Here is a 25,193-nt window from a genome sequence, read left to right as displayed (position 1 = left end):
CCTTCATTAACTTGTCCCAGGGACTCACATGAGGATGCACAAATTTGTTTCCGTCATCATAATGATAATAATAATTTTTTTTTTTCAAAAAGTCAAATTACACTTGTAGTAACAAAATTTGGGCAACAAATACATTTTAACTACGTTAAACATAAATCATTTAAACAAAATTGCTCATCTTAACCAAAGTACTGCAAAAAGACGCACATAGATAATCACAGGAAGAGAACCTAAATTTTTGAATCACACATTCACCACAAAAAAAGAATATATCACAAGATACAAGAATCAATAAGTCTAAACAGAACCACAGAACACTTGAGAAACCAGTATTCACCCATTTTCATTAGAATATCAAACTAAAACATACCCTCTAGAATTAGACTGACAGAAATAAATTACATTGAAAAAATTAATGAATGATATTGTCTTAACTGTTTCATCATTAAAATAATGAAGCCACACGTAAGTAATTATTGAATGGGAGTACTTAGGTTCTTAAACAGGAATGGATTTTTAGCTGTGAGCAATTATTAAATAAACAACATGAAGCAGTCTCTTAAATAGGTTCAAAACAAAAACATAAAAAAGATTAGTCTATTGGCAGTAGTTGATATTTGTTTTTAAAACAAGAAGAATTAAGGTGATGCACTGGGTGGCCTATCATCAGGGGAACTGTAACAGAAAATAATCATAGACTAAAAAGCATTGGTACTTGATTGCTGATAACAGATGTCGATTGAAGAAAATTTAACTCACCTTTCATCCTTTTCTGGCTGATCTGATGTATCCTTGTCACCTTCCTGAGGAAGACTCACATCTCTCTGAGCTGATATAAAACACAAAATCAGGATGTTACAAAAAAAAAAAAAATGCTGATAGTCACTAAAAGATTTGCTAACGAAGAAAGAAAATTAGGCTTACCTTGCTTGAGATTTGAGTAGAGGGGAAGTGATGAAGGCATCCATGAAAAGGGAAGGTTGTGAGGCTGTCGAGTTGACTGACGTGGTGGGGAGGGGCTTTGATCCCGCGCCTCTGACAGTTCCCTAACAACATGCAATAATAATAATAATAATAATAATAATAATAATAATAATAATTACTAATGATCTTGTTTGAATTTTAGTTTAGAACCTACTAATTAAAATACACACCTCAATTTCACACAAGGAAGCCGCAAGGAGTCTAACAGCAGATCAAATGCCTGAGAACAAAGCACATTTGTCACATCAAGGCAGGAAGTCAATAGCTGGTGGGGAATTTTACATCTATGACTTGATTTACCTCATCTTCAGTCCACTCAATGCCTGAGTGGCTGTGACTTGGTGAGGTCACAGGTGAGTGAGTTGATCCTCCACGAGCTCCACGCCTTGAAGTGTGGTTGTGGCGAAGAGGCCTTAAGAGGGACCGAGAACTTCCCAGCATGACTAAACAGACGAATTAACAAAACATTAGCACCTGAAAAAACATGTGGTAAAGAAGACGTGAAGAAGTGAAGTACCTTTGGGAGGAGTCAAATGGGCATCAGATGTGGGACGGTTATCCCCTGAATCCACTCGTGGTAGAGATGCGCCTGCTTGACTAGGGGAGTTGTACATGCTAGCAAGACTAGCTGGACCACTGGCTGAGTTACCAGACAGCGCATTGGACGAGTTGATCACAGCTCTACAAGGTGGAATATTGGTTGCATTGCTTGCAGCTCCCGTTGGCAGGTTTGAAATAATACTGGAGTCACTCCGCATGGCAGTTGGAGATACACTTGATGACATAGGTTCACCACCATTGTTAGGTCTAGTGGCACACCTATAAACATAAAAAGTTCATACAAAATTAAAACAATTCGTTATTTCTGACATAAAATGCCTGCTACTGTTGAAAAAGCACATGTGGTGTACCTTGATGGGGATGAAAAGACAGCAGCATAATCTAAGAGACCCAAGTTCAAGGTATTGACAACATCACTTGTAGGCATTAGTTGTGGGCATCCAACTGAAGGAGGAAAGAAAGCAAATGGTTACAAATGGTCTTTAAAGGACGTGCCTAAATACTATTCTCAACTGATACTGTATTAAACTTATTGAAGGTCAGTTAAAAGATCATACTTGGTGGTTTGTACACTCTTGGAGTCCATGCTGCATTTTCTGGCAAAGGGTTTGTTGAGTTATTTCTATCCTGCATCTCAAACAGATGCAACAACATTATCTCATCTTCCAGGCTGTCAGTTGTTGCTCTTCCTCTGCAAGACATAAGACAGGATTCCCAACAAAGATATTAAAAAATGAATTTACTCAGGATTAACTTTTTTAAAGGAAAATTATTGGTACCTACCCAAAGGATTGATCTGCGTCACGGTCCCGATAAAATAATCTTTGAGCCATTGAAAACTCAACATCATTGTCACCTATAAAAAAATAACAACATTGTAGTCAAGTCTATAGTTATGGCCTCTGAACCTTAGTTACCTTGAAAAGTGAGTGATCACTCACCAGACATAGTTTCATCATCAACATCATTCTCATCATTGGAATTATCTTCTGCTGTGCATTGTGATGTTTCCACTTGAACCACATCATCGCCATCACTGTTTTCCTGAAAAAAGAAATAACAATTAAAAACAAATAACAATTGTAAAAAAAATAATTATGCATCATCTACAAAAATAAAACTAAGACGCAAAGTACCTCAGTATCACTACTTTCAGGGCTGTTTACTGCACTGACAGCTACATTTGAAGTAGAGGATGACAGTGATGCGGATGAAGCTTTTCCTCCAAGGGCCTCCACCTGCTGGGCTGGCATTGTTCTGATACCTTCAGAAGATTTTCCACTGGCCAGCTTTAAATGTTCTTTTCTTTGAGGAAACTCTGGTATTTCAGTGTCAGCTAGAGTAAGAGCTGCTATGATAGAGCTGCTTTTGACAGGTGTTCTTCCAGGTCCACAGGAAGAGGAAGAAACACATGCAGCTCCAGTACAACTAGGGTCAGCTGGCTGATTGTTTGAACCTTCCTCCCGCGGTTGAGCTGATTTTGAATTTTGTCTGGTGGCAGAAAATATTTGTAAGTGAGGTATGCACTTGGAATAAGCATAAGCTGCAAAGGGAATAAAACAACAGAGACATACTTGGTACTTCCTGTTATAGAGGTGAGCGAAGTGGCGGAAATGGCAGGAGTGGCTTGAAGTCCCGCTACAACAGCATTGGTAGGCTCAGCAATGCTGAGGGAGGCTTCTGAGGAACCACGAGCAGCAGTCAATGCATTATTGCGGTTAATTTCAATACTCAAACGCTGCAGAGACAGACACAAGTTTTACTGTAAAATTCCATGCCTTTCAAGTTACAAACATTTAATTTTACTACTAAAAGGAAGACTCACCTCTTTTAGCTCATTTATTTGTGCTACATACTGGTTTTGGACAGTGATCATTTGGTTAATGTACCATTGTTGATCCCTACAGCGCTGGAAAAATGTTGGTGGTCGGACTTGAAACCTGAAAAGTTAATGTAATTAAAAAATTAGTGGTGCAAACACAGTATGATATTCCACGAGAAAAATGAAGATTTCATACCTTAATATAAGAGAGTCATTTTCTGTGTTGAGGTAACCCTCACTGGCGAGAAGATCCAAACGGAAAAACCGGTTGTAGCCCCAACATTCACCAATTTCAAAATCTGAAGCAAATTCACGAACAATATTTTTGCTAGCATCTCTTGAACCTTGATGAATCATTTCCACTCTGTACTCGTATCTATAAGAAACACAGATTAATTGGTTAATTATTTAAAGGCCACGTTGAAAGTATCTCACGTTCTTCTTATCATGTAAAACTGAGTCATACTTGGAAGTTTCAGGCAGGCCAGCACTCAGCTCCAAGAAAACTGACAGATAATTCCCTCTAACAATGCCATTGCCATCTGGATACACTTTCAAGCGCCAGCACAACCCATTGACATGAAGAGGAGCAGAATAAACAGGGTCTGCTTGGTGCTGCATTTGAGTGAAGTTATGCAGGGTGAACGTGCTGCTATCATAACCTGGCACAATTTCACTGTAAAAAAGGATGCAAAATAAATAGTTAAAACAGTTTCCAGTTAGAAGGCAAGTTCAGATGGTGCCATAAATGTTGATTACCTCTGGAAATCTGCTGGTACAGGAGCTGTAACAAAACTAGCCATTGGCTTCTTTCTGACTTGATGTATCATTCTGGACATATCTCGACTTTTAGCTATTAACTCTGATTGGGTACAGCTATGCAACTGGTGCTCCACTTCCAGAAGGAGGGCTTCTAGTTGTTCAGTCTCCTGTGTCAGAGAGGTCTTTTGCCCCATTAACGTCAGCAACTTGGCTTTAAGCTGAGAGTCCAACCTTGCAATCATTAGCTCAACGGCATTTCTAATTTCTCGTACACGTTCATCCTTGGCAGCTCTTACAGATTCAACATTACGTTCCTGAACAAAACATCAAATACAATTTGATCATATGTATCACAAAAACCATTATAACAAGTTACAGTATTAAAAATGGAAAAGGGATAGTTACCACTTCTTGAACCAGACTTATCAGTTCCATCAACCGCCGCCGAAGTCTGGCCACTTCAACTTTTATTTGCATCATGTGCTGTTCGTAAACTTCTTCCAAGGGCTTGAACATGTGTCCTGAGTGTGTACCACCCCAAAGGGCACATTGATGACAAATACAGCACCGACATGTCCAACAGAACACTGATAGTTTTTCTTGATGAGTTTCACACCTGTTTTCATAACATCAGGTTTAGTGAATGATGAGGAGAAATATATCAAAAGAAAAACTGGGTTCTTTCATACTTGTCCCTCTCATTGTCAGCGCCCCTTGTTGTAGTGAAACCAGCCGCTTGCAAAGTATCTAGCTGTTGAGTAACTTCCTCGACCCATCGGCAGTTGACCAGCTCATGAAGATGGAGAGTAGCTCGACAATGAGGGCACTGAGATCTTTGTTCTGTCAGCCATCGACGGATACAAACATAACAGCAGAGTTTTGAGCAATGAGGACACAAATGAGCATCACGGAGCTTTTCCATGCATATGAAACATCGAAAGACTTCTGCCAATGTCTGAAAACAAAAATGAAGGCACAAACACATGAGAAAATAAATAAATGGGAAAGGGGGAAGTGACACAAATCACATAATAATGGGCTGCCATCAAGTATACAGGCTAAGGGGCATTTTAATTCAGACAAGTATTCAAGGAAAATACTGGCAAATCCTGTCATTCTGCCAAGATCTAAAATAAATCGTTTCTTTGACGAGATGGGAAATAATTTGACACTAACTCAATGGTAACTAACCTCAACGCTGTGTTCGTCATCATTTCTAGCTCCTTTGTCCTTGCCTGACATTCTTCTGACCGCAAATAAGGAGCTTTCAGTGATAAGAGCGTTTCTTAGAAATCATCATAGAGTCAACCAGGCCATTTGGAAATTTAAATTTTGGTTCTTTGTTCGAACTGTTTTGACATGACAATGAATAGGCCAAGGCAGCCACCAGAAATGAAAGTGGTGAAAACGTAAAGTCCCTATGCTTGGATGATAAGTCCAAGAAACCGTGGAGCTCAGCTCATCAAAACAATCTGAAAAATATAGGTAAAAAATTTCGCAGACAACATCATTGTAAAATAAATTTTTCAAACCAGAAATCTCACAGCTGCTAGGGATTTCATTATACAGCAGTTGGTAGAAGGAGTTTCCAAAACAACTGTCAAAGTCAAATAAATGACCTAATAATCCATTGATAAATGAAATGTGTATCAATGGAATTGATGAAGGTTTTTGTCAAGAAAGGAAAAGTAAAAAATCGAACTTTGTATCATTTTTTATGTCAACTTCACCCTCTTACTGACAGATTAGTGCGAGTTGGTGTGTGCGCTTGACCTTCATAGTTGCCGACAGTTTCACAAGTTTCTCGAATGTTTGCAAGGCAGTGGCATTGGCATTAGTCAGACATTTTACAAATCGCCAATATCCGCAACTTTTGCCAGCGGCGTTCAGCGGCGCAGTTGGTGAATTCAGCGGTCACCGCCCCGGTCCTCCAAGTGTGACTTCTTTGTAGAAAAAAAAGGATAGCTGATACAACGGCTCTTGTGTCCGATGTATAGTGCAGAAGTGGTGGACAATTCCGTTGATCCCCCAGCCAAGAAGCGGAAAGTTGCTTCAGCAGACTCCACTGCAGCGAAGTCCGTTTCAACGTCTCTCTCAGACATGGCGAAAAATGGATCATCGAGCTCCGGCCAGGAAATTGACGAGGGTCTGTATTCCCGGCAGCTGTATGTCCTGGGCCACGATGCTATGCGCCGCATGGCGAGCTCGGACGTCCTCATCTCAGGGATGGGTGGCCTGGGTGTGGAGGTAGCCAAGAATGTCATCCTCGGTGGAGTCAAGTCGGTCACTCTCCACGACGATGCTGCGTGCTCCATTGTGGATTTGTCGTCCCAGTTCTACTTGTCGGAGGCTGACATTGGCAAGAACCGTGCCGAAGCATGCCACCAGCAGCTGTCAGAGCTCAACACCTATGTGCCTACTGTCGCCTACACTGGTGCTCTCACCGAAGACTTCCTCAGCAAGTTCAAAGTGGTGGTGCTGACTCAGAGCTCACGGAGTGAGCAGCTTCGTATTTCTGAGTTTACTCATGCCAATGACATCGCGCTCATCATTGCCGACACCAGGGGAGTGTTTGCACAAATCTTCTGCGACTTCGGACCCAACTTCACTGTCGTCGACACGACAGGTGAGAGCCCAGTCTCAGCGATGATTGCTAGTGTATCACGTGATGCTGAAGGTGTTGTGACATGTCTGGACGACACTAGACATGGTCTGGAAGATGGTGACTATGTTACTTTCTCTGAAGTTCAAGGCATGACAGAACTAAATGGCTGTGAGCCCATGAAGATCAAAGTTTTGGGCCCATACACTTTCAGTATTGGTGACACCAAGAACTTCTCAGAGTATGTCCGTGGTGGTATCGTTTCTCAAGTTAAGATGCCCAAATCTGTTAACTTCAAATCTTTCAAGGATGCCCTGAAGGAACCTGAATTTGTCATGACAGACTTTGGCAAATTTGACTATCCTGCTCAGCTTCATGTGGCATACACCACTCTGCACAAGTTTGAAGAACAGCATGGAAGACTGCCCAACCCCTGGAATAACGCAGATGCCGAAGAGTTTGTCAAGCTGGCCGCTGACGGTGGAAGTGATGCTGAACTGAACGCCGATCTTCTCAGCAAGTTCGCTAAGGTGTGTAGGGGAAGCCTGAATCCTTTGAACGCTACTATTGGTGGTATTGTGGCACAGGAAGTTATGAAGGCATGCAGTGGCAAGTTCCATCCCATTTACCAGTGGCTGTACTTCGATGCCATTGAGTGCATTCCACCTGCAGGTGTTACTGAAGATGACGCCAAGGCTATTGGAAGCCGTTATGATGGACAGATTATGGTGTTTGGTCAACAGTTCCAGAAACAGCTTGGTTCCCTGAAGTATTTCATTGTTGGAGCAGGTGCTATCGGTTGTGAACTTCTGAAGAACTTCGCCATGATTGGTGTAGGAGCTGATGGCGGTCAAGTCACTGTCACTGACATGGATTTGATTGAGAAGTCTAATCTGAACCGTCAATTCTTATTCAGACCTCATGATGTTCAGAGGCCCAAGTCTGGTACCGCTGCCCGTGTTATCAAACGGATGAACCCCTCTATGAATGTTGTCGCACATGAAAACAGAGTTGGCCCTGAAACAGAGAAGACCTATGATGATGCATTCTTTGATAGTCTTGATGGTGTGGCCAATGCTTTGGACAATGTTGATGCCCGCATCTACATGGACAGGAGGTGTGTTTACTACCGTAAGCCGCTACTTGAATCTGGCACTCTCGGCACCAAGGGAAACACCCAAGTTGTGGTGCCATTCCTCACAGAATCTTACAGCTCTTCTCAGGACCCACCAGAAAAGAGCATTCCCATTTGCACCTTGAAGAACTTCCCCAATGCCATTGAGCATACTCTTCAGTGGGCTCGTGACAACTTTGAAGGCCTGTTCCGTCAAGCTGCTGAGAATGCTGCTCAGTACGTCCAAGATCCCAGCTTTGTTGAGCGTTCTCTCCGACTGCCCGGAGTTCAGCCTGTGGAAGTATTGGAAAGTGTCAAGACAGCACTGGTCTCCGATAGACCGAACTCCTTTGAAGACTGTGTTGCCTGGGCCCGCAACCATTGGCAAGACCAATACTGTAATCAAATTCGTCAGCTCCTCTTCAATTTCCCACCGGACCAGATCACCTCAAGTGGCCAGCCTTTCTGGTCAGGTCCGAAGCGCTGCCCTGTACCCCTGACTTTTGATATTAATGACCCTCTTCACCTTGATTATGTCTGGGCTGCAGCTAATCTGAAGGCGGAAGTTTATGGAGTTCCTCAAGTCCGTGACAAAAGTGTTATTGCACGCATGGTGGCTAATGTTGTTGTGCCGGAATTCACTCCTAGGTCTGGCGTCACCATTGCTGTCACTGACTCGCAGTTGCAGATGTCAAATGGCAACATGGATCATGATATCGGAGCACTTCAGAAAGAGTTGCCTTCTCCTGAGGAACTGAAGAATCTGCGTATCACTCCTCTTGAGTTCGAAAAGGATGATGACACCAACCTTCACATGGACTTCATTGTTGCTGCATCAAATCTGCGAGCTGCCAATTACAAAATTCCTCCAGCTGACAGGCATAAGAGCAAGCTGATTGCTGGCAAGATCATCCCAGCTATTGCTACTACAACCTCTGTTGTTGCTGGTCTGGTGTGTGTGGAACTGTACAAATTAGCCCAAGGCTTCAAGGAATTGACGCCATTCAAGAATGGATTTGTCAATTTGGCGTTACCTTTCTTTGGTTTCTCTGAGCCAATTGCTGCTCCACTCAACAAGTACTACGAGAAGGAGTGGACCTTGTGGGACCGCTTTGAAGTGACCGGAGAGCTGACGCTGAAGGAGTTTATTGACTATTTCAAGGAGAAGCACCAACTTGAAATCACCATGCTGTCGCAGGGTGTGTGTATGTTGTACTCATTCTTCATGCAGAAAGCCAAATGTCAAGAGAGAATGGGACTGCCAATGTCTGAAGTAGTGAAGAAAGTTTCTAAGAAGAAGTTGGAGCCTCATGTACGAGCTCTAGTCTTTGAACTTTGTTGCAATGATGCTGAAGGGAACGACGTGGAAGTGCCTTATGTAAGGTACACTCTTCCTCGCTAAGCTGCATTTTTCTGGTGCTGCTTGTTTTCTGCTCGCCTTTTGTGGGGACTTGACATCTCTCTTTGAAGGACCATGAAATGTTTGAAGTGAAAATTACATCTTGCCACTCTCCATTTGTATCGCGAACTCTAAATTTGGAACAAGTGTGTGTTTTCTTGTCCGTATTCATTGGACCACCCTAATTAAAATTACTGTAAATGTAAAATTCATTTTCTGAGTCTCTGCCTTTGTTTTTCTAATGATTATTCCTGATTAATGATTCATTTTTTTTAAATTGGTGATTGAACTAGTTCTGTTTTACTACTGGCCTGTTTGTAGTTTTTCCTTGATTATTAGATGGTGATGCAAATTTGTTTTGGTCTTGATTAAGCACTGTATTACTTTTAGCTTTGGCTAGGAACCTTTGTACTCAACATTTCCCGGTCAGTAAGAATTCCTTATTCTTGCGTGTTCTGCAACATGTGGATTAGTTGTGATTTTTGAGGCTTAGGTGATGTAAGTTAACTTAATCATTTTGCAGGGAGCTGTATTTGTAATTGAGATTTGTGGGAATATATTTTGCTGGGCAAATTATCTTATCAGTCTTGGGGAGGGAAATGTTAGCAATAGGTTAGAAGTTTTGTAAGATTTCATGTTGGAGTCTTGTGGTTTTGTGATGGATGTCTGTGGAATCGAAGAGAGAAATGTGATTTCTTTTGTGCTGTCTCATCTTATTTTAATATTTCTCAGTTAATGAAAATAAGATCTCTAAACTTGCAAGCCTTGCTCTAAAAGATCTAAGAGAGCTATTTCGATGTTTTTCCTTATCAGATAATATCAATTGTTTTGGTCACTGGTTTGCTTCCCTTTGAGACTAATCCTAAATGTAAATGCTGACAACAGCGCGTATTGGACAAGATATTGTGAAAGCATCTTGGTAAAGACTGTCCCCTCTATTATTTCAAAGTGATTTTCATTTAAAAGAGTGTATACTAGATAATTTTATTATGTATGTGAACTTGGAACATCAGTTAAGAAATATTTGTTACTAATACAGGTTTTTATTTTAATGTTAATTTGCACCTAGGCTTGGTTTTCTGTTTTAAGTAAATTAAATTTTGTAAAGCTTGTACTTGAGTTTATATACATGTCTACTGTGTATTAATGGTTAACGTGATATGACTTTGCATTTGTGTACTATCTCAACTATTTTCATTACTTTCCTGTTTTCCTTAAATTAACAATAAAAGAAGACTTAAGTATCTCTGAACTCTTTCATGCTGGAACTTTTTATTTATTTTAATTGCAGTATATGAAACTTTGGATTAATGTAGATCTATATAGTGAAATTGAGTGAGTTGTAATAGTGGTGCAATGTTTTCAATCATTAAAATTTTCATTGTACACATTTCTTTTTATTCCCCCATTCCTCTTATATCATATCTGGGTTACATAAAGCTCTGGTTGGGTACACACTTTCTTTTACTTCACACTGACATGAAGTTCTAACAACACATTACGTAATATAGCTGCTCAGAAAAAAGGGCATGCTTTTAAACACAGATGACTCGTACTTGCAGTCCTCTCAACTAGCTGACAGCTCAGCTGCCTTATCATTCATTTCAAGACTTAAATAAATATGTAGGCATATGTTCAGTAATGAAAAGTTCTTTATTTTTTACACCTCATTAATCTCTTAACTAGGACAATAAACACTGGGAGCAAGAATACCAGGAGAGAAACGAGTGCGACGGTACTCGGCGCGGCTGGCATCAGGTCCACTGAGTCCAAGGTGGCAACGGGGCCGGGGAATAGGGGCTTCAAGCCGGCATCACATTTACTCTAAAGGGAATGAGGCAAAAAAAGCAGTGAAACAGCAGAAATTTAGCAAACTTTAGCAAGCGCTAACTCGACCTTACGTTGAACACGAGGCTGGTGAGGTTGTCTTGAAGGTCTTGAACACGCAGAGCCACCGCGATGCCGCAGGTGTCACTCACCAGGTGCAAGCCGCACAGGATGTACTCCGACAGAGCCCTGTTCAGAAAGAAGCAGTGAGAGGAGCGGGAAGTTCTGGTCCTTGTTGGCAGGGGCGGCAAGGGTTCCACTCTGAAGCATTGGGGGTGCGTAGCGTTGTCCGCCGGGAGGGCTGGCAACCCAACCAACACCCGCGCAGTGTGGTGTGCCAAACGCGACGGCGCCAAGCCGTCCTGACGTACCGGCACACTGGCGCGTGGAACCTCCCCGCAGCGTCCACGTCATAGAGACTGTCTACGAGGCTATCGGCGAAGGCGTGCACCTCCCCGTCATCGCCATCGACCCCTTGTCGGAGCCGCTCCAAGAAGCGCTCGCTGCAGTCCAGGCGTCGAGTCCTCGCCGAGCGCAGGCAGGGCCCGTGGCGCACCAGCACTGGCGACAAGCGAATCACTCGCGGTCTCTCTCGCACTCGCAGGGTCCTATGGGGCTTCCCCACGAGTGCAAGAGAGACAGCGCGATGATGGCGGACACGTACGCGGGAGACTGCTGTCGCTGTCCGCCTGGCACAAGCCCTGCACCACTGCACTCGCGTCGCCGTACACCTTGGAGTAGAAGTGCTGCTCCCGCAGCGGCAGGCAGCGCTGGCTGAACCAGAAGTAGCAGTCCACCGCCTCGGCCAGCGAGCTGCAGCATGCCGGCGGTGGGGGAGTTACAGCCGCGGTCCGGGGCCGGAGGGGTAGTTCACAAACTACGTAACCACGAGCCGAGACTGCCGGACTCACGGGCAGAGCGCGGCGGCGTCGTCCTCGGCGGGGCTGCCGCCGCCAGCCCCCGGGCCAGCTCCAGCCGCGGCCGCGTCCAAGCCCAGCAGCGTGCTGGACAGGGGCCTGGCGCAGCGGTGCAGGTTGCGGGGGTTGCAGGGGCTGAAGTGCGTCCCGGCCAGGAAACCTGCGAGCGGGCGGCGGCGGGTATTGGCTGCTCGTCGCAATCGCCTCCATTTGATGGACGGAAATGAAACTCCCCCGCCGCCCCGAGAGCCTCGACACCCCCGGTGGGACACCCCAGGACACCCCGCAAAGCGCGCGGCTGCGGACCTGCGGACTGATTCCGAAGTGTCGCCTCACCGCTCCGTCTCTCTCCCCCCCACGGGCCGCCCCGAGGGCTGCGAGAGAGACAGACGAATCTGCGGGATGGCGCCGCTGGCGTCAACACGCAACAACGCGGCCTATTTATAGGGCGGCACACACTTTACGTAAGTGGCGAAAGTAAGGCGAATCTTACATAACTCCACTCAATGCCCGGCGGAAATACTTTAAATACCGTGGCGACAGGCCGTCACGTAACGCCGTGCGGGCGGAGCGGAGCGACGAGCGAACGGCGCTGGGGGACTCGGGGAAGGCGAGGACGGTGTGGGAGTTCACCTCCTTGCGTCCTTTCCAGCGGCAGCCCAGTCGCTCCCGCCCCTGGCAACGACACCCCGGCCCAGCGCCGCGGGCCCAGCGGCTCGCACGCCCCCTCCCACCCCCACCCCACCCCGCCCCGGCCGAGTGGCGGCGAGGAAGAGGCGCGCCGCGCGGCGCAACAAGTCGCCGCAAGTAACACCGTCGGAAAGCACTTTTAAATCGTAGACGGCAATCTTAAACGAGCGGCAATGTCTGGAAGATGGGTCGTGTGCACGCAAGGGTGCGGCAAGAGTGAGCACGCAACAGAGGACGCGTCGCGCGCCGCACCGCAACGGCTGGGAAAGCTGGACCGTGCGAGACCCGGCCGGCTCTTTGGAGGTTAGTCGGCAGCACCCGTCGATGTGTGAAGGAGTTGGTACCTAGCGCCAGGCCGACGGCGACGACGACGCCGAGCCCGCACGCGGCCAGCACCTTCCCACGGCGCGTCGACGGGCACGCCCTGCTGGAGAAGGCCATGGACAGCATGGTGGTGGTGGCGAGCCTCCGTCCGGGCTGCGTCCGAGGCGCGCGGCTTTGGGAACCGTGGGAACTTTGGGGCGGGTCGCTGCTTGCCCTCGCTGCTCGGCTCCGGCGGCAACAATACGACGGGGTTGCGAAAATAAGCAGTCAGGGCGAGGCCGGTATTCGAACCCCAGAACCGCCCTGACCACCACCGTCTGCCAGCGTCTGGGGCAGTGAGGCAGTCGTTTTCTCTCGCGCTCGGGCGTCTTATATAAGCGCGAGAGACAGCGATGAAAACGACTCTCGGAATCAGGCTGCAGGCGGGGCGGGACAGAATGGGGCACTTGCAAGGGGGCCTCCCTCCCCGTCATGTCATTATCGGCCACCCAGGCCTCCCAGGCAAAAGCTAGCAAACAAACAGTGGCGCAGCGGCGGGCTGTTTTATGGACACTCCCCGGGAGAAGGAGAAGCAAGGCGAAGGCGGGGTGGCCTTCTCGTGTCTCTCTCAGCGCAAGTGGGTCAGGGGGGCACTAGGCCGCCGCCCCGCCCCGCCCCGCCCCGCCGCGCAGGGACATCGGCCAGGTGCATCGGGCGCCCCGCCTCGCTCAACCCAACCCCACCAACACCCCGAACAGCCCAACACGATATTTATCTGTTTCTGCGGGAAGTGGGAGGATAGAGGACCCGCGAGGATCGCGGCAAACAGCCGTGGCACACATTGGCCGTCTCTCTCGCACTCACGGGGCGGGCCGGAGGTGTGCGAGAGAGACGGCGCGAGGCGTGCGGACGGCCTGCCGCTGTCTGCTAAATCGCAAACGCACGGCGGATTCGCATTCACACCGGGAATCCTTGCACGAGTTACGTCACACAGGGTGGCGGAGGCCTTGGGCGTGCCTTGGGCGCGCCAAGCATCTTCGGAGGTTGTGTTTGTTGTAGATTGACCCACCGGTCAGACATGGCCACACCAATTTTCATCATCTTCACTTAACCGGCCGGAAAACAGTTTCTCATTTTTTTTTCCCGAACTCTTCGTGAAGCAAAAAACCGCGGGCAACGCAAATTTTGTTGCGGTCTGGGACTTGTTTTCAAACTGTGGCAATTGTTTGGAGGCTGTAGACGCGGACGGCCGACTGGCGGCTCGGTGTGGCGTACACTGCAACGCAGCCCCGCCCATCGGTGCTGCCCTCTGGCGTCGCCGAGCGCTGCCGGGGTCAGCGCGTTGGGTAATTAAGGCTGCGGCGGGGGCTGAGCGCGCGCCAAGTCGCCCTTTTATTTTCTTCTAATCGCGTGAATCATTTGCAGTTGGATTGTGGCGTCTGCGCCGAACAATGAGGCCCGACTGCGGGTTCGATTACCACCGAATTACCACCGGCGGCGGTGGCGGCGCGGTGGACGACGGGGTGGGCGACGGGGTGGGCGACGGGGTGGGCGACACGGTGTGGGCGACGGTGTGGGCGACGCGGTGGGCGACGCGGTGGGCGACGCGGCGCCGGTTGGCGACACCCGATGCCTGCGACATGCGGGCCATGCGGACGGACGGCCGGCACCCCGTCTCCCTCGCCCCCACGGGACGTTCCGCGCTCCGCGTTCCGCGAGAGAGACGGAGCGACGAGGCTGCAGAGAGGCGGGCCACGGTTGCGAGGGGCGAGGAACACGCCAGGCACGCACACGCACGCAGCCCCGTTATGTAACGCGTTCCGCGACACCCCCGCAGTGCCAGGCCGGTCAGGCCCACCTCGGGCAGCACGCAGGGACTTGGCTGGCCCGGGGCCTGGGTTCGATTCCCGCCGTCTCCTGCCCACTTTCTTCCGTCGTGGCGGTCCCACACTACGAGTTCCTTGAGAAGTAGCCGGTCATACTGCGTTGTGGATGGGCAAACGGAACGCCGCCGGTTCGACTCCACCCTTCCGCGTCAAAAATTAACGACGCAGCAGCGGTTTTTGTCGGTGTCGGTTGCGAAACGGCCGCATGGTCAGCGCCCCTCCCCCACCCCTTTCGAAATAGCCGCGCCGCACCAAGGCGCGCCGAGCCGCCGAGCCGCCGAGGGTCGGGATCGCGGGATCATAGGAATCTTGAAATCGGGGAGGGGCCCTGAGGAGGCGGCGGGGGCGCGGCGGGGGCGCGGCGGGGACGGCACGGCGTTTGAGGGAACTGGTCGTGGAGCGGGCCGCTTGGCCGCTTGGCCGGCACGAGCTGGGATTAGCAGGGAGTGGTTTATTTCAATCCGAGGCTAAATTTAACTTGAATAGCCCGAGGGCCCCGCCCTCCCAAGGCGCCACGCCGCGCCACGCCACGCGGGCGCCCATCTGTTTAACTGCCCAATCTATTCATGTAGGTATCCCGATTTCTGTACATTCGTTTTTCGCGTTTACCACACCGAAAAACCCGCCGCGACTGGCCAACTCCTCCCCCGACGATTTCGCTCCCCTCCGCGACGCCTATTTGTATCCTAGAGTATCGGAGCAGTGTCCTGAATTAAGTCTGCTTTGTCAGCGTGTCTGCCTGTCTGCCTGCATGCCGGTGTGCCTGCCCGTCCGCCTGCCTGTCTGCCTGCCTGTCTGCCTGTCTGTCTGTCTGTCTGTCTGTCTGTCTGTCTGTCCGCCTGTCCGTCTGTCCGTCTGCCCACGCGGTGTCCGGCCGGCCCCGCGGGACGCTGCCCCGCTCTGGGTTGCTCTGGGTGCTCCCCGTCGCGGCAAAGCGTTTCGGCAAGAATTTCGAGAAGATCCCGAAATATATTTTACCCCTGCTATTTTTCTGTGCGCCCTTTTGCTGGGTGCCGCCGCGGCTCTCGTCGATAAAGTTGATGTGGATGTACGCTCCGTGCCCCCTCCCGCCCCGGCCCGCCCCTGCTCGTCCTGGATGTCCTGGACGTGGCCGTCGACGCCCCCGCCCCCACGAGGCTGACGGACGGGGTGTCGGGCAACGCGGCTGACAGGCTGCGGGGCGGCGCCTGTCGCCAGGACCCACCAGGACGCACCAGGACGGCGTCGTTGGATGACGAAAGAATGACGGCGGAGGCGGGGAGCGGGGCGCCGTCCGTTTCAGATGGCCGTCTCGGCGGCGGCGCCGGGGACCCGGGTTCGGATCCACCCGCCGCGTGCGGATTTTGCCGAGAAATGCTTCGGTTTTGGCACGATTTCGGCGCTTGTGGCGAGGCTGTGCGAGGCTGCGGGGCTCAAGGGACGCCTTGTGGTCCCCGCTCCGCTGGCCCACTGGGCCTGGCTCGGGCCGCCGTGCCGCCGTGCCGCCCCGCGACCTCATAACTGTGTCGCCCCGTCGCCCCAGTCCCGCAGGGCGAGGCCCAGGGCCCCACTGGTCCCACCCGCGGCCCGCTCGAGAGATATTTTGTGCCGCCGCGAGCAACTCGGAATAAATATTTTATTTTATTTTTTTCCGCCAGCGAAAAAATGCGGCGCGGCGCCCCGTCGACTTGGTTTATGACCGCCATTTTTAACCGTCTTGCGTGGCCGCACGGCCGCGGAACGAGTGGCTGTAAGGTCAAGCAGGCCGTCAAATCCGGAAACCGAGAATGAGGCGCTGGAAAATTGTTTCCGGTAAACAGTGCACAGTTCCCCGTGCCGAGTGCGTTGTGGGCCTGGCTGAGACCCCGCCACGCCACTGCACGCTGAGCCACGCCGCGCTGCTGCGCTTCGCTAGCTAGGCCGGCAGGCTTTCGCGTTTGGGGTTGGACCTTGACAAGGACCTTACGTAACTCTGTCAGTTTTATTTAAGATCAGCCAGGCGCCTGCGTCCCGGCGCGCCCCGCCGGGTCCTGGCGGCCGGCTGCGGCTCTGTCGCCTGGCTGAAAACGCCGAGAACGCCCCCACCCCTCGGGCCGCGACCACCGCGAGGCGGCGAGAGGCAGGAAGTGAGTGGAGTAAATCAATGATTTGCAACGCCCTGCCAATGCGGCTTGATGATGCAGGGGTCCACGACGAAGTGCGTGACCGTGGCGCCCGCTTCCGGTGGCCGCCCCACCCACGTGCTGCTCGGTGCACTTGGCGGCCTGCACAGTGGGCCAGAAGACCGGTGGAGGCGGCCAAAACTCTAGACGCGTTTTGAGCTCCGGAGTCGCTAAATGGGGCTGGAACCGAACGTGTGACCCCACCAATGGATTGCTCTCCGAACGAGGAATCCATTGGTGGGGTCACACGTTCGGTCCGAGTCCCATTTAGCGACTCTGGAGCTCAAAACGCGTGTAGAATTTCGGCCGCCTCCACCGGTCTTCTGGCCCACTGTGCGCCGACAAGGCCCGCGTATGAGTCATCGCGGCTCTGTGCTGCGCCGCTGCGCCGTGCAGCCTTTCGTCGTCATGCCTCGCCTTGGCGTGCGCGCCTTGGCAGTGTGGCCTCCATTTATCTGCACCTGCAGGCCCCTCCATCACGCCGGAGGCCTTGAGGGGCTCGTCCCGGAAGCGCGCCGCGCCGCCCGGCCGGGCTCCAGGACGGCGTCGTCGCCACGGCCTGCCGGCCGCGGGGGCCGCGTGGCGTGGGCCGCGTCGTCGGGGTGCTCGCGGACTTGGCCGGACTTGGCGGGGCGGGGCGCTTGCTTGCCGGCGCTTTTCGGCCTGCAGTGCGTCCCTCGAAATAGTTTGGCCCCTGTTTCGCGATGTCGTCTAAATCTAGACCTACTCGCATTTTGGTGCATTGTGGGGAAGGAGCTGCCCGCCGCGGTCCGCAGTGGAGCGGAGCGAGGCGGAGACCCGCCGACCCCGATTCGAGAGCACCGCTCCGGCCTAACCCAGCGGTTCTCAACCTTTCGCGGCTCGCAACCCCAAATTTGAAGCCAAAAATTTCCGCGACCCCCCCCTTTACCATGCCACTGCGTCTGATTCGAGGCGGGCTTCTTGCTCCCTCAACGGGCCGTTGGTCTTTGGACCTTCCTTTAGCATGCCTTTGTTACGGAGTGCGATTATCAGTCTTAGTTTGGGAGCAGTATTGTGTCAAAGTTGGTCGAAACGGTCAAAAGTGTCTTTGCAAAATCGTGTTTTGGGCCGATTTTAAGCATCCACTGCGTCTGATCCGAGGCGGTATATCGTTCTCCCTCAACGGGAAATTGGTCTTTGGACCTTCCTTTAGCATGCCTTTGTTACGGAGTGCGATTATCTGCCTTAGTTTGGGAGCAGTATTGCCGCAAAGTTGATCTAAACACGATTTTTCAGACATTTGTGACCGTTTTGATCAACTTTGCGGCAATACTGCTCCCAAACTAAGGCAGATAATCGCACTCCGTAACAAAGGCATGCTAAAGGAAGGTCCAAAGACCAATTGCCCGTTGAGGGAGAACGAAATACCGCCTCGGATCAGACGCAGTGAATGCTTAAAATCGGCCCAAAACACGATTTTTCAAAGACACTTTTGACCGTTTCGGCCAACTTTGAGACAATACTGCTCCCAAACTAAGACTGATAATCGCACTCCGTAACAAAGGCATGCTAAAGGAAGGTCCAAAGACCAATTGCCCGCTGAGGGAGCAAAATGCCCGCCTCGGATCGGACGCAGTGGCTGCTTAAAATCGGCCCAAAACACGACCCCAGCTACCTCGCCGCGAACTCAAGTGGGGTCGCGACCTTGGTCGCGACCCTTAGGGTGAGAACCACTGGCCTAACCTAACATGCCTTTGCCCTCATAATGGCCATGATCGGGGCTGCGGAGCGCCTGGGAGGTAGGCAGGCCCGTCGAGCTGGCGTGCACCGTTGGTGCCTACCTCCCAGGCGCCTAGTGGGGCAGGCCCGCCGAGCTCGCGTGCACCACTGGTGCCTACCTCCCAGGCGCTCCGCACTGGAGCGGTCGCCCCCGCTACCTCTCCTGCACTTCATCCCCTTCGTCGTCTCAAGCCTCAACCTCAGCCAACACTACAGCCCCTCCGCCCCAACCTCAGCCAACACTACAGCCCCTCCGCCCCAACCTCAGCCAACACTACAGCCCCTCCGCCCCAACCTCAGCCAACACTACAGCCCCTCCGCCCCAACCTCAGCCAACACTACAGCCCCTCCGCCCCAACCTCAGCCAACACCACAGCCCCTCCAGCGCAAGCGCGGCCGGCCGGTCTAAATGCGGCGGCGAATGGGGCTATCTTGGTCGCGGTGACTTTCCCTGCGGGCAATCATGCATGTATTTCGGTCCGTTGTGACGGCAGCGCGCAGCGTTTGGTGTGACTGTGACTCACGGGGGTGCTTCCCTCGGCGCCGCGCTCGCGCCCCGGCTGGCTTCCCTTGGCGAGGCGGCCGGCTAGGCCAGGCCAGGCCAAGCCCGGTACAGACCATTGTCGCTGCGTCACTCGGAGTCATTCAGCTCATTCAGCACCGTGACGCGCCTCGCTGATTCACCCTCTCTCCGTCTCTCTCCCTCCCGAGCCGCCCGGGCAGCGGGCAGTCCCGCCGCGCTGCACAGTGGGCCAGAAGACCGGAGGAGGCGGCCAAAACTCTAGACGCGTTTTGAGCTCCAGAGTCGCCAAGAAGTACTCGAAGTAAACGTGTGACCCCACCAATGGATTCCTCGTGCGGAGAGCAATCCATTGGTGGGGTCACACGCTCGATTCGAGTCCAGTTTAGTGACTCTGGAGCTCAAACCGCGTCTGGAGTTTTGGCCGCGTCCACCGGTCTTCTGGCCCACTGTGCGCCGTCTGTGTCTCTGCCTCTCTCTGCGGACTCGCCTCGTCTGATGCTTCGTACTTCGTGGGCGCCGAGGTTTCTCAAGACATGCTACAGCACCATAAACAGATGCGTGAAATTCGAACGCCGTCACGGCGGACGATGGATCGGAGAAGCGGATCCCGTTCCGACGTCGGTTATCATGTCTCGTCGCGGAAAAAAAATGTTCTGTTTTAATAACCCCCGGTGGGTCCTGATCGTTGGCAAGCGGGCCCGGGGGTAACGGACGGCGGTGCTCCCCTTCCCCCCTCCCCCTCCCCGACATTCCACCCGTCACGCCACAACAGCGCGCCACGGGCCGCCATCGGCAGGTTTGGTTTCGGTTGGGTTTGACAGCGATGACAAGGCTGTCAAGACGCGACTCGTCGCGAGGACCGTCAGACTTCCGACCGCTGACGAGACGCCGAGGACGCCGAGGACGCCGAACACGGGGCCCCAACCTTGGGTATTTCAGGTGGAAAGGTGGCGGCTCTAGAAATAATGCACCGCGGGGTTCCCGCCGCCGAGAGTTCGCCCTGAAAACCGGGTTCTCGCCTCGAGCGCTCTGTGCACAAGGGGTCTCTTTTGAGGCGAATTTCTAGAGCGCGTACTTGTTGCAGTGCCAAATTCCTCGCGGCAAGACCAGAGGTTGCATAGCGTTTGAGCGACGGATGTTGGTATGTTCTGACGAACCAACAGGTTTAAGGGTTTTCCTTACGGTGCAAGCGTCTAAAATGGGAACCGCGTACGCGGCGTTGAGTGCCGTGCAAAAGGGGGGCGTTGTCCAACGCGATACTCGGGTGCGTCTTTTTTTTAATTTTTATCTGAGGGTCGGTGCCGGGGCGCGACCGACCGTCCCGCTCGGCGGCCAGCATCCGAGTGGGTCTCGGCGAGCGAGCGGGTCTCGGCGAGCCTGGCCGATTCCGAGAGTCGTCGCTCTGTCTCTCTCGCACTCATGGGGCGCCCCGTGTAGGTGCGAGAGAGACAGAGCGACGACTCTGGGAATCGGCCTGCTGGCACACTGGCACTCCGCACGCAGGAAAGGGGGCGGGGGACGTCGGGCCAGAGGGGAGGGGGGCGGGGAGAGCGGCCAGAGAACTTATATGGCCGGGCCGGGCCGCGCCGTGGTGGGGCGTGGTGGGGCGGCGGGGGATAGGGTTACGCGCCGAGGCGCGGCGCCCCCGTGGGGCTGGTGGGGCCGGTGGGCCGGCGGGCCGGCGGGGTGGTGAGCCCCCACGGCTCAATGAAATGGCGGTGAATGGAATAGATTAACGAGTGACCGATGGCTGCCGATGCTGGTGGTCGCGGGCCTTGCAGTGGCGTCGCTTAGCGTGGCGCGGCCTCTGCTGGAGACGCCTACGCAGGTGGGCGTGCCGAACTGCAGACAGTCGTTTTCGTCGCTCTGTCTCTCTTGCACTTTTACGGAACACCCCATGAGTGCGAGAGAGACAGAGCGACGAAAACGCCTCTCGGAATCAGGCAGCATGCCCGCCCCTTCGGGTGCTACCCGCCTCTCCGGACGGTCGCGGCGTCCGATTCAACCTGTGTACCTTCTGAAAAAGCGTCAAACTCAAAAACAACATCTCGTAAGAGGGAGCCGTCCCGAGCGAGTGGAGGGGGAAAAGTGGATCAGGGGGTGAAAGGTGCGGGGTCTTTTCGCGCCTCGGCGTGCTTCGTGCTCTCGGCTGGGCTATTTTCGGAACTTGCAGTTGTCGGGAGGAGCGTCTCTGGGCCTGGGTCTCTGCATCACGAGCCGAGCGGGCAGCGGCCAGGGAAGACCGCGGAGGACGCCGCCGCCGCCACTGGCCCGGCTCTGCCCGGCTTGGCTTACCATTTCGTGAAACGTGCATGAACTGCGCCGCCAGCTTAGTTTCCATCAGCGGATTTTTGTCACGTTGAACGCCACGACGTACACGGTAAAAACGGAACCTGGTTTTCCCAGGATGCCTATGGTAGAGACATAGGCGATTTCCAGGGAGTTCCTGGGAAAACCAGGTTCCGTTTTTACCGTGTACTGGAGCGCATCAGCAGGATAGCGAACTCCTGAAATATTCACTTTCACCGCGGGGCTCGGTGGGGGACATCGCGAAAAATGGAATCCCGTCGAGGTCAGATTTTTTAGCGGTGTGGCACCCCGCACAGTGTAGCGGCCGGGCAGCAGCAGGCGGATTCCGAGAGTCGTACTCGTCGCTCTGTCTCTCTCGCACCCCAAGCGCGGATCCAGGGGAGGGGGGGCAAAAGGACAATTGCCCCCCCCCCCTTGACCCCTAGATAGCCGCCTGAAAGGTAGGCAAAAAGCACCACATTGCCCCTGTAAGTAGGCAAAAAGTGCTACTTTGACCCCCCCCTTGGGCCGACTCTGGATCCGCCACTGTCGCACCCCCTGGGCGTCCCACGCGTGCGAGGGAGACAGAGCGACGAGAACGACTCCGAGTCCACTGCGGTGCGTGCCACCAGTTCGAGGCGGCGCGAGGCGCGAGTGCGGCCGTGCGGCGTCTATTTGCGTACCGCAGCGTGCCGCGCGCCGCACGCCGCGCCCGAGCCGGCCGCGCGAGTGGACGCCACTGCCTGCCACTCCACTGTCGAAAAACACTAGAGTCGAGTCAAAGCGAAGAGCGCACTGCCGAGCGATTGCGCCGCTCGCACTTCTCCCTCCGTCTCTCTCGCACTCATTGGGTCTACCGCATGGTGCGAGAGAGACAGAGCGACGAGTGCGGGCGCACACTGGGCCAGAAGACCGGTGGAGGCGGCCAAAACTCCAGACGCGTTGTGAGTTCCAGAGTCGCTAAACAGGCCTCGAACCGGACGTGTGACCCCATCAATAGATTGCTCGTTCGAAGAGCTATCCATTGGTGGGGTCACACGTTCGATTCGAGTCTCATTTAGTGACTCTGGAGCACGAAACGCGACCAGAGTTTCGGCCGCCTCCACCGGTCTTCTGGCCCACTGTGGGCTGGCCCAATCGCTTGACTGCGGGGCAGCGAGGTACGCGTGGGCAAACACGACGATGAGGCCGTCACACGGCGTCATTCGGCGTCACACGGCGTCCTTAAGGCCAGCCATTAATCTGCCAGACGCCAATGATCTGACGATCGTCTCAGTGATCCCCGGCTCGATCGAGAGATACCGGTACTTGGTTATCTCGAGCGCGCGATGCGCGTCCCTCTCTCTCTCTCTCACCCACACCTCGACCGGCGTCCCGGCCAGCCATTGCGTGGCCGCTGCGTGGTGCCGCAGGGTCGGGTATCGCCGGGTATCGCGTCGTCAACATGGTTCGCGCCGTCGCCGCCCTGGCGGTCCTCGTTGGTAATTAAAAAGCCATTTGAAATAGGACTTTTTACCACTTTCGTGGTCTGTTTTTAAAACGCGCGTTGCGGCCTGGCAGGACTCTGCCAGGCGACCCCCGTGCCGCTGGAGACGCCGCAGTCGCTGCATTCCGACATCTCGCTGCAAATCTCGGGCGGCAGTGACGTGGACATCCAGCGCGTGCCGTACCAGGTACAACGCACCACCGACCGCCGGAAGCCATCAACTTGTTTTTTTGTTTTTTTTTCTGTTCCGATTCGCTGAGCGTTTTATCTGTTGACCCTCGAGGCGGCGGTCGAGCTGTCGTCCGAACACATCTGCGGGGCGGCCATCGTGGCGCCGCACTGGGTGCTGACCAGCGCCGCCTGCGTCGTGTAAGGTTCAGCTTTCGGCCAGGGGCGGATCCAGGCCCGGCCTGGGGGAGCACAGTGGGCCAGAAGACCGGCGCAGCGGCCAAAACTCTGGATGCGTTTTGAGCTGCAGAGTCGCTAAATGGGACTCGAATCGAACGTGTGACCCCACCAATGGATTGCTCTCCGCACGAGAAATCCATTGGTGGGGTCACACGTTCGGTTCAAGTCCCATTTAGCGACTCTGGAGCTCAAAACGCGTCTAGAGTTTTGGCCGCCTACACCGGTCTTCTGGCCCACTGTGGGGAGGGGCAAAGTACTGGCACACTCTGCCCGTCAACAGGGGCACTTTGACCACTCCGGCGGTTCTAGAGGCCGAAGGGGCGCCAATTACTTTTGCCCCTCCACCACTGGGTCCGCCCCTGTTTCCAACGTCAGTTCGCTATCCTTCCTCGCTTTAGACGAACTTGCAATCACTGCACTGGAAAACAAAGGCACAACCATGGTGGTCACCGGGCATTAAAAACGGTCCATTTTCATTACGTTGTTAGTCAATCTGTAATCATAACCATGATACTCGAGTTTTCATAGCGTGTCATCTATACGCACTGTTGAAAGTAATTCATTCCATGTTCATTCCATTCATGGAGCTGTAATGACGTCATTCGCGGCCCCTCGCGGGCGTCGACGCGCTGCTCCGCGCTGCTCCGCGACCACGCCCGATGCCTTTGCTTTTCCAGAGAGGTTCGGTCCCGACGCGCGCTGCGGATCTGCGCGTCGGCGCGCGGCGGCCGCGGCGGCCTCGCCGGCGTGCAGGCCGAGTCCGTTGAGTTGCCGGTGTACAGCCCTAGGGACGCGTCGCTGCTGCGCGTGCGCGTGGGCTCGTCTGTGCGCGAGTCTGGCGGCGCGCTGCTGGAGGTGACGCAGGTCGTGGCCCACGACAAGTACGACGCCACCACGCTGGCCTACAACGTGGCGCTGCTGCAGACGCGCGCGCCCGCCACCAGGTCGCCGTCGGTGCAGCCCGCCGTCCTGGTGGCGAGCGGCGCGCGGCCCAAGGGCGGCGCCAAGCTGCTCGTGTCCGGCTGGGGCAAGACGTCGGTGAGTACCGAGTGGCGGACCCGGAGCTGGAGGCGGCCAAAACTCTAGACGCGTTTTGAGCTGGAGAGTCACTAAACAGGACTCGAACCGAACGTGTGACCCCGCCAATGCATTCCTCGTTCGAAGAGCAATCCATTGGTGGGGTCACACGTTCGGTTCGAGTTCGGTTTAGCGACTCTGGAGCTCAAAACGCGTGAGTTGCTGACGCCTTCCCGTCTCTCCGTCAGCTCGGCGAGTTCTTCAAGCCGCTGCAGCTGCAGTCGCTGTCCGTGTCCGTGCTGGCCAGGACGCTGTGCGCGCGCGCCTACGCCAGCGAGGCCACCAAGGTGGACGACACGACGCTCTGCGCGCGCGGCGAGGATTGGAAGGGCGTGTGCGAGGTAGGACCGTCTCTCACGCACCGGGGCGGCACGCACCGGGTCGGCACGCCCCGCGAGTGCGAGAGAGACAGCCGGTGACACTCTGCTTGCCCTGCAGGGCGACTTCGGCGGGCCCCTCGTCAACGACATGCACGAACTGGTGGGCGTGGCGTCCTGGGCCAAGGGGTGCGGCTTCCCCCGCAACCCCGCCGTGTTCGTGGACCTCGCCAAGGACGACATCAACACCTGGGTGCAAACCACCATCAAGAAGTGAATAAAGTTTCCAGTGTCTTCTGTCTCCGTCATTTGCTCTGCCCTTCGCCAACTACTGTTGTCGGATGA

The 25,193-nt window shown here is 53.5% G+C and overlaps 4 protein-coding genes across 5 annotated transcripts; 2 read left to right on the top strand and 2 right to left on the bottom strand.

Annotated features, from left to right (window-relative positions):
- Positions 1–56: 56 nt before the first annotated feature.
- On the bottom strand, positions 57–5,552 carry LOC117651490 (E3 ubiquitin-protein ligase TRIM37-like). The gene is made up of 19 exons (XM_034395521.1): positions 5,321–5,552; positions 4,819–5,084; positions 4,535–4,745; positions 4,127–4,443; positions 3,834–4,043; positions 3,564–3,743; positions 3,371–3,485; positions 3,120–3,283; positions 2,682–3,036; positions 2,487–2,589; positions 2,329–2,401; positions 2,103–2,236; positions 1,896–1,989; positions 1,502–1,803; positions 1,285–1,427; positions 1,155–1,204; positions 925–1,046; positions 760–829; positions 57–675 (listed from the first exon to the last, which is right to left on the bottom strand). Exons 1-19 carry the CDS (start codon positions 5,369–5,371, stop codon positions 639–641), a joined length of 2,997 nt encoding a protein of 998 aa, XP_034251412.1. The 5' UTR covers positions 5,372–5,552; the 3' UTR covers positions 57–638.
- A 382-nt stretch (positions 5,553–5,934) lies between these two features.
- Positions 5,935–10,496, top strand: LOC117651489 (ubiquitin-like modifier-activating enzyme 1). Its single transcript, XM_034395520.1, has one exon. The coding sequence runs from the start codon at positions 6,119–6,121 to the stop codon at positions 9,245–9,247; it is 3,129 nt and encodes a 1,042-aa protein (XP_034251411.1). The 5' UTR covers positions 5,935–6,118; the 3' UTR covers positions 9,248–10,496.
- Positions 10,497–10,643: 147 nt separating this feature from the next.
- On the bottom strand, positions 10,644–14,222 carry LOC117651492. Its single transcript, XM_034395525.1, has 3 exons — positions 14,051–14,222; positions 11,146–11,260; positions 10,644–11,068 (listed from the first exon to the last, which is right to left on the bottom strand). Exons 1-3 carry the CDS (start codon positions 14,080–14,082, stop codon positions 10,898–10,900), a joined length of 318 nt encoding a protein of 105 aa, XP_034251416.1. The 5' UTR covers positions 14,083–14,222; the 3' UTR covers positions 10,644–10,897.
- An 8,647-nt stretch (positions 14,223–22,869) lies between these two features.
- Positions 22,870–25,147, top strand: LOC117651491 (trypsin delta-like). 2 transcript variants are annotated; one of them, XM_034395523.1, is made up of 6 exons: positions 22,870–23,041; positions 23,121–23,233; positions 23,330–23,415; positions 24,132–24,492; positions 24,720–24,872; positions 24,970–25,147. In XM_034395523.1, the coding sequence occupies exons 1-6, from the start codon at positions 23,005–23,007 to the stop codon at positions 25,123–25,125; spliced, it is 906 nt and encodes a 301-aa protein (XP_034251414.1). In that variant the 5' UTR covers positions 22,870–23,004; the 3' UTR covers positions 25,126–25,147. The 2 variants fall into 2 exon arrangements, with proteins under 2 accessions (XP_034251414.1, XP_034251415.1); XM_034395524.1 differs by having other exon boundaries at positions 22,890–23,041; positions 24,237–24,492.
- The last annotated feature ends 46 nt before the right edge of the window (positions 25,148–25,193 follow it).

Source organism: Thrips palmi, unplaced genomic scaffold (genome assembly GCF_012932325.1).
Source record: "Thrips palmi isolate BJ-2018 unplaced genomic scaffold, TpBJ-2018v1 HiC_scaffold_6, whole genome shotgun sequence".
Classification (NCBI taxonomy): domain Eukaryota; kingdom Metazoa; phylum Arthropoda; class Insecta; order Thysanoptera; family Thripidae; genus Thrips; species Thrips palmi.
Note: the sequence above shows the minus strand (reverse complement) of the source record. Positions and strands in the feature narration are given on the sequence as shown.

Bases quoted from the DNA above. Each gene is read 5' to 3' on its own strand.
- LOC117651490 (XM_034395521.1), bottom strand. From the start codon at position 5,371: ATGTCAGGCAAGGACAAAGGAGCTAGAAATGATGACGAACACAGCGTT. The intron at 1,205-1,284 runs GTAAATCAAGTC...CTTTGTTCTCAG, and splicing joins TTGAGTGGACTGAAGATGAG to GCATTTGATCTGCTGTTAGA. The intron at 1,047-1,154 runs GTGTGTATTTTA...GCATGTTGTTAG, and splicing joins CTTCCTTGTGTGAAATTGAG to GGAACTGTCAGAGGCGCGGG.
- LOC117651489 (XM_034395520.1), top strand. From the start codon at position 6,119: ATGTATAGTGCAGAAGTGGTGGACAATTCCGTTGATCCCCCAGCCAAG.
- LOC117651492 (XM_034395525.1), bottom strand. From the start codon at position 14,082: ATGATGAAAATTGGTGTGGCCATGTCTGACCG. The intron at 11,261-14,050 runs GTGGGTCAATCT...CTTTCTGAACAG, and splicing joins GGTGTGGCCATGTCTGACCG to GGCTCTGTCGGAGTACATCC. The intron at 11,069-11,145 runs GTAAGGTCGAGT...CATTCCCTTTAG, and splicing joins TCACCAGCCTCGTGTTCAAC to AGTAAATGTGATGCCGGCTT.
- LOC117651491 (XM_034395523.1), top strand. From the start codon at position 23,005: ATGGTTCGCGCCGTCGCCGCCCTGGCGGTCCTCGTTG. The intron at 23,042-23,120 runs GTAATTAAAAAG...GCGGCCTGGCAG, and splicing joins CGCCCTGGCGGTCCTCGTTG to GACTCTGCCAGGCGACCCCC. The intron at 23,234-23,329 runs GTACAACGCACC...TTGACCCTCGAG, and splicing joins TCCAGCGCGTGCCGTACCAG to GCGGCGGTCGAGCTGTCGTC.